This window comes from Phaseolus vulgaris, chromosome 2 (assembly GCF_000499845.2).
Source record: "Phaseolus vulgaris cultivar G19833 chromosome 2, P. vulgaris v2.0, whole genome shotgun sequence".
Taxonomy (NCBI): Eukaryota; Viridiplantae; Streptophyta; class Magnoliopsida; order Fabales; family Fabaceae; genus Phaseolus; species Phaseolus vulgaris.
The window spans coordinates 19,194,526-19,201,548 of NC_023758.2; the positions used below are offsets into that span (position 1 = coordinate 19,194,526).

At 35.9% G+C, this 7,023-nt stretch overlaps 1 protein-coding gene across 2 annotated transcripts; it reads left to right on the plus strand.

Annotated features, from left to right (window-relative positions):
* Positions 1–810: 810 nt before the first annotated feature.
* LOC137810844 (putative E3 ubiquitin-protein ligase LIN) lies at positions 811–5,378 on the plus strand. 2 transcript variants are annotated; one of them, XM_068612313.1, is made up of 7 exons: positions 811–2,267; positions 2,385–2,523; positions 2,606–3,573; positions 3,701–3,848; positions 4,055–4,309; positions 4,409–4,718; positions 4,929–5,378. In XM_068612313.1, the coding sequence occupies exons 1-7, from the start codon at positions 1,174–1,176 to the stop codon at positions 5,078–5,080; spliced, it is 3,066 nt and encodes a 1,021-aa protein (XP_068468414.1). In that variant the 5' UTR covers positions 811–1,173; the 3' UTR covers positions 5,081–5,378. The 2 variants fall into 2 exon arrangements, with proteins under 2 accessions (XP_068468414.1, XP_068468413.1); XM_068612312.1 differs by having other exon boundaries at positions 905–2,267; positions 4,926–5,271.
* Positions 5,379–7,023: the final 1,645 nt, after the last annotated feature.

Below are 7,023 nucleotides of genomic sequence, written 5' to 3' on the forward strand. Positions count from 1 at the left end.
GTTTATCCTTACTTTTATTGTTGTGTTTTGAACTACGATAATTATATTATCTACACGAGCAGATGATCATACATGTGTAGGAGGATTTCTACTTCCATGACCACTGTCCTGCTATCTTAATTGACCAACCCTTTGTGAAGTCTAGGTTAGTGCGCAGTTGGGCACCGTAACCCAGCTTCCGGTTCATTCCGCATCGCCAGTTCTGCTTACCAAAAATGGCCCGTCCTAAAAGGTTTTAGGATGTTTAAACCTTATATTGTAACTATTTGTATTCTTATAAGTCATAATTTTATAATAAAAATATTTTGAAAAACTACAAATTTATATAGAAACCAATAAATAATTTATTGAAATAATTAGATGTATTTTCTGAGATGTTAGATAATATAACTATTAAGTAATTGGAATTGTAGTTTCTATATATATAGTTATATTGAAAAGGAAACTGTTTTGGTTTCCGTAGATACAACTTAGTAAGTTACGAACTTAGGAGTTAAAAGACCTTGAAAGTTTCACCATCCATGATTGAATGATTAGCCCAACACTTTTCTTGTCTTCATTTCTGTTCCTAAGTCCCTCGTTGTCTCCTCTCTTTTACCTAGCTGTCTTATTTTCCTTCTCTATTTTTCCCTTTTTTAATGGCACAAAAAAGACCAAAGTATCAAACTGAAAACAGAACAGTGTATTGAATACAAAAAAAATGCAAAAGGAAAAGATATTTTTTGGATGAATGAGTATTATTGTGTACTTTTTTTTTTGCAAAAATATGAACAAATAACATACATGAAATGTATAACAATATAATAAATTACGTTTGCAGATATTTTTCCCAGATAATCTATTTTTTTTTTCAAAAATTAAACTTCTTAAATTTTATTTATACAAATAGATGAGTTTACTCTTTACATGTTAGAATTCAGCATCTGGGGAACTGAGTTCATACCTATGAACAATGGTCTTTTTTTTTTTTGTTGAATAATCTATTTTTTTAACTAATTTCTATTATTTCTCTCTCTCTGTCTTTCTTTTTCCTTTTCTTTTTCTTTTTTCTTTTTCAATTGTGGGTGTCTCTCTCTTCTCAACAAACAGATTATTTGTATTTGTTGTCTCTGAATTCTAAGTGGTTTCACTGAAAGCTCAAATTTGTCTTTCTTTCTACCGTTGTCATTAGAGATGACTTCCCTGAGAGAGCTTCTAACAGAAGAAGGATTCTACAAAACAACTCCAAACCTCAACCCTTTGAAGCCAAAACTCAAACTCTCACCACAAACACCAGAGATAATAATAAACTCACTCCCTCTACACATTTGCAACGATCGAAAAAGCCTTGATTGCTCCAACAACAGTAACTTCGACAACTCCACGATACGAAATGGGTCTTGGTCTTTTCATTCCAACACTCAAAGGGTTGGTTCAGTTTCTGAAATTTGGAACAGTTCCAAGTCATTTCTATCACCGGGTTCGAGAACCGTGGGACCTCCCATGAATGAAGTAGCCACCAGGGCAGTGGTTTCTGTCCTCAGTGGCTACATTGGAAGATATGTGAAAGATGATCATTTCAGGAAAGTACTCAGAGACAAGTGCAGTTCTTACTTGATCAGAAGGAGAAACGGTTCTGGGTCAGAAGATGAGGTTCTGGTGAACATGAAACTAGGCATGGAGAATATTCACAGGTTGGCGCAGGATCAAGGGACAAGGAAAGAGATAAAGATGGAAAGCTTAAGAAATTCCATTGAGCTTTTGACCGTAGTTGCTTCATTGAACAGTAAAAGTAAAACATCAAGGGAAGTTGGTTCAACTTGTGGAATACCCAATTCCCATATCTCTGCTTGTGCTCAGCTCTACTTGGCAATCGTTTACAAGCTTCAGAAGAACAACAGGATTTGTGCTAGGCACCTGCTGCAAGTGTTTTGTGATTCTCCATTTTTGGCTAGGACTTACTTGCTTCCTGACCTTTGGGAGCACGTATTCCTTCCTCATCTTCTCCATCTTAAAATTTGGTATGCTGAGGAACTCGATGCACTTTCGGCTTCGACTGAATGTCAGGATGCGAAGGAGAAGACAATGAGGACATTGAGCAAAGTGTATGGGAAAAAAGTGGATACAGGAACTGCTTTGTTTGCTTTGTATTACAAGCAGTGGCTTAAAGTTGGGGCTAATGAGCCTTCTCTTCCTGTTGTTCCATTGCCATCAAGACCAAGTCGCGGATCATCACGAAAATTATCTTCAGATTCTTTTGTTTTGCATTCCTCAATCAACAAAAACTTGTAAGTGACATGAATATTTTGCATTCATTGGTTCGTTCATTCTAGTTATGTTTTCACAAGAAACAAACCAGGTATATGGTACTTATGAGTTTTCTGTGTTTTGGTTGCTTGCAATAGATACAAGGAGGTATTTGGTCCCAAACAAGAGCTGAAATCTACCACACTGGCTGATCAAAATGGATTGCTGAAAATTAGATGGGGCCCTCGGAATGATGAAAATTTGTATGGAGATGAATACAACCGCAGTTTACTTCAGGTAAGTTTGTTTAAGTGTCTTCATTGAAAATATAGAATGCATTTGAAACATATAATATCTTTTTATTTCTCTCCATTGACAGAAACAAGACACAGTATTCCTTGGAAAATCTTCAATGTTAATTGACAATAGTTATGCTGAATTAAAGCCAGGGTCACAGAGATTGGACTATGTTAAATGCTTTTCTTGCAGGAGTATGCAAGCAGAAAGCTTGGTGGACAGCAGCAACTACACATCCTGCAATGCTTCATTTAGAAACGAAACAACTGTTCTTTCAAGTGAATTTGTTCGAGCTATTACAACTATATGTTCATCAGATATCCTCAGTGAATGTGAATTTGCAATTCGTGTGATTTCCAAAGCTTGGTTGAACTCTCATGTTGACCCTCTAATTGAAGAAGCAGTGTCACAATCTAGTGTAATTGAAGCTATCCTGGAGGTACTGTTTGCCTCAAGTATAGATGAAATTCTAGAATTGGCTATATCAGTTTTAGCAGAACTAGTAGGGAGGAATGATGCAATTAGAGAAATTATACTGAGCTGGGATCCACAACTAGAAATCTTTGTGAGACTTCTAAGTAGGACTGGTCTGTTCCTAAAAGCTGCCGTTCTGCTTTACCTGTTAAAGCCACAAGCAAAACAGATGTTATCACCAGAATGGGTGCCACTTGTACTTCGAGTGTTAGAATTTGGGGACAAAGTTCTAACCCTCTTCACAGTACAATGCTGTCCTCAAGAGGCTGCAATTTACTTTATAGACCAATTTCTTACTGGTTTTGATGAAGATAAGAATTTAGAGAATGCTAGACAGGTTGTTTCTCTTGGAGGATTGACCTTTCTTACGAAAAGAATTGAAGAAGGAGAGGTTCACCACAGAAACAATGTTGCTTTGATTATTTATAGTTGCATTCATGCTGAAGGAAGCTGCCGGAGTTTTCTCTCTGACAATATAAAGAAGAGTTCTTTACTAGAACTCATTGTTCTCAGCAATAGTAAAAGTTGCAGTGGATGTGCCTTTACTGTGCTAGCTGAGTTACTCTATCTTGATAGGCATGTTTTTCATTACCTAACTTTTTGTAGGGTTTTTTTTTTTTATTTCTTTCCTTTTATCCTTCTTCTCTTTGTTTGCTTACTTTCTTTTAGCAAAGTGCTGACACGAGTCTTTTGAAATTATCAGAACCACCAAGATTTTAAATTTCTTGAGGGGACTTAAAGATGGATGGGGTGGCCTAAACACAATGCACATTCTGTTCATGTACCTTAAGAGGGCCCCACCCGAAGAACGTCCTCTGGTTGCAGTAATATTATTGATGCTTGATATTATGGTAATTCTTTCAGCCTACTAATCCTACTACGGAAACATTAACCTATTGTTTGGAGAAAAACATTTCGGTGAATATTTTTCCAAGTTATTCTATAACCAATTGTTTCCAAAATCAAGCTCTTAGACTGTTTAACCGTCCATTAGTCCGTAATGTATCAAATTTAGTTTCTTGAAGAGTTCATAAATGGAAAAGCAGTTGTTTTGCAGGAAGATCCTTTCAAAGAGAGCTTTTATAGAGCAGAAGCAATTGAGGCAATTGTGGTTGCTTTAAATTGTCAAGTATGTAATGCTATAATACAAGAACAATCAGCAAGAGCTTTACTCTTGTTAGCAGGACACTTTACTTATACAGGAGAATCATTAATGGAGAGAACAATTCTACACCTAGCTGGCTTTCAAGAAAATTGCATAGAAGATTCCTCTTATGGCAAGGAAATTGTTGTTTATGATTCAGCTCCCAAGGTAGTCATTGGATTATAATTATTGCAATTTCTGTAAACAGGAATCGTTTAAGTATCACTTGTTATTCAAGTTATTGATTGGTTGCATGTTGTTGATTAGAATGAAGAGGAGAATGAAGCTGAAACATGGCGAAGAACAGCAGCCTGTGTCATGTTCGAAAGTGGTAACCATAATTTACTAAAGGCACTTTCAGATTCTTCAACCAATGGAGTCCCGAGTTTAGCACGAGCTAGCCTTGTAACAATTTCTTGGATGAGTAGCTACCTTCACTTAGTTGATGATAGAAAGTTCCCACCGATGCCATTCTCAATCCTCACGCCACTGCTGCTAAAATCCTTGAATTATGATAAGGATGTTGAGGCAAGAGTGTTGGCTTCATATTCATTGCTATGCCTTGCAAAAAACTCAGGTATGAACTAAGAAACCGTTGCCATATCTTCAGAAATATTATCTAAAACTTCTCCTGAATGGGACAAGTTGCTTCAGTTTTGCTCTCAAACTTTTAGATTTGGCATCAGAACAAAAAGGGGGCTTCAGAATATATTATTATAAGTTAACAAGATTTTAATTAGAATTTTGCATCCTTGTTTAACTCCTTCTTTTGGCTAACTTCTAGCAGGATGTGTCTCTTTCCTACAATCACTGGATAAAGATTCAATCAAACATCTTCAGAATCTCTCTCTAGTTACGTGGACTGCCAATGAACTAATTGAAATCATCTCCAAAAGCAACTTGCAATACAAAACAATGAAAAGCAAAGCTCATTCTTGAATTCCGTGTGTTGAATTGTTCATTCTCTTTCATACACGCGTGATTGTAATCACCACCCTTGAGTTTGCATAGCTGATTAGTTTGAGTGGCATTGTTTCTACCAAAAGTCTACTTGTTTCATTTTATGATAGCTTATGGTCTCACAACCTGAAAAGCTTGTTGAGCCAAAGAAAGAAACAAATATCACGGGGAAAACAGTAAAATAGTCTTGGGTGCTAAATCATATCCAATACAAGTAGTTGCCCATTCATCAAGCTATTATCCTTTTGTTCCAATATTACAAAAGTGTCCTTATGTCAATGTCTTTCTAACATCACCCCACGAAAGGAAAAGGAAAGAGGACAAAAAAGAGATGAGGAAAAGGGGGGCACTTTATTAAGCATTTTGCATGGATTACAAACTTATCTCTTGCGTGGTTGTGCATGTGCACCTCCATGCTCGAGGCTGTGACAGAGTAAAGGACAGAGTAAAGTAAGCACCCCCCCCAACCCTCTCTATAAGGAAAAATGAATCTCTTGACAAACATGTGGATGTGAATGTGACCATCCATTGCAGGAACTGTTTTTCTAAGCTTATAGTAACTTCAAAATTAAATCCATGTACACACATAAGCAAGCACGTAATAAACTTGGATTAGTACTAGTGTCCTATTTCGAAGCAACTTAGTTTCATAAAGACTCCTCAACCCTCTTCAAAGGTGTCTAACACTCACTCTTTCTACAACCTAAGCAAACTGAGTTTCACCCATTAATTATATGATTACACTTTTAGTTAAGTTTCAATGATTTACATGCACAAAGAGAAACTCCCACACTTGAGTAATAATAATGAGTATTGGGAAATCTAAATGGAAAGGATTTTCACAATGGTTCACAACCCAATTTCAAGAGAATATGACACTTCTCAAGTTGTTTTTAACTGTATTTGTTTATTTTTATAGAAAAATGTTACTTTGAAGTCATTTATTTATATTGTAATTTTGGTACATGAACCTATCAACACTGGTTTTATATAATATAACATTTCAAGTCACACTTAAACTCTAACTGGCCTCTTTTGTTCTTTAAATTTTCCAACAATTGGTTTTAAGAATAAATGAATATGGTAAGAAACCATACTCAAGAAACTATGCAAAGCTGAATAAGTTTTTGCAACACTTAGATTCCAAATGTCAGCTACTTTCAGGCCAAAAAGAAACATGCTTCGCTGGAACACAGCTCAAGTCCCACGTCATCTATACATTGATGTTTTGGCTCTCTGCATATGGCCTTTGGTACGATTCATAAATCTTGGCATCTAATGTAATGCTAATTTCCCATATATATAAAGACAAAGCAAGTTTTCTTCAAATGGTTTCTATATAGTCGGTTGATATACACTATTTTCCTCCCATTAACTGAATCACCCATCTATTAGAGCAACAAAGTTAGCCTAGTTTATGATGCCATTTGTCTTCTTTCATTGGAAGAATGCTAATACAGTTTTTGTTATTATTTAAATCTGTATTGAAAATTACAAAATTTTATATGAATCACATTTTACTATGTGATTCTCCTACAACTATACAGTGTATACATGAACTAATTATGAATCATTCTTTGAGATGAATATCACATGACTAGGAGGATTCAGCAATGAACATAAGTTTTGTCTTTGAAATCCTCCCCCACGGCCAATAGTAGCTATTTTGGTACTGTTATTATTCCTTCTCATTTTTAAGCTCCATCCAATTGGGTACCAATGAATTGTGCAGCAAATGACAGGGTTTTTGATGAGCCATGTGCTTGCAGTGGCTGGCCACTAGTGTATCTTCCATTGTCTTTATGTGCATTAGAGGAACCCCATCTGTAAGAAAACAATGAAAACAGCCATATACATAGTAAAAAGAGTAAGACAACAATCCAAACTCAAATTTTGCAGGAAATATATGACCAATCATCCTC

Excerpts from the sequence above, each read along its gene's own strand:
- LOC137810844 (XM_068612312.1), top strand. The coding sequence starts at position 1,174 with ATGACTTCCCTGAGAGAGCTTCTAACAGAAGAAGGATTCTACAAAACA. Across the intron at positions 3,574-3,700 it reads GAGTTACTCTATCTTGATAG|AACCACCAAGATTTTAAATT; the intron begins GCATGTTTTTCA and ends TGAAATTATCAG. Across the intron at positions 4,310-4,408 it reads TTTATGATTCAGCTCCCAAG|AATGAAGAGGAGAATGAAGC; the intron begins GTAGTCATTGGA and ends GTTGTTGATTAG.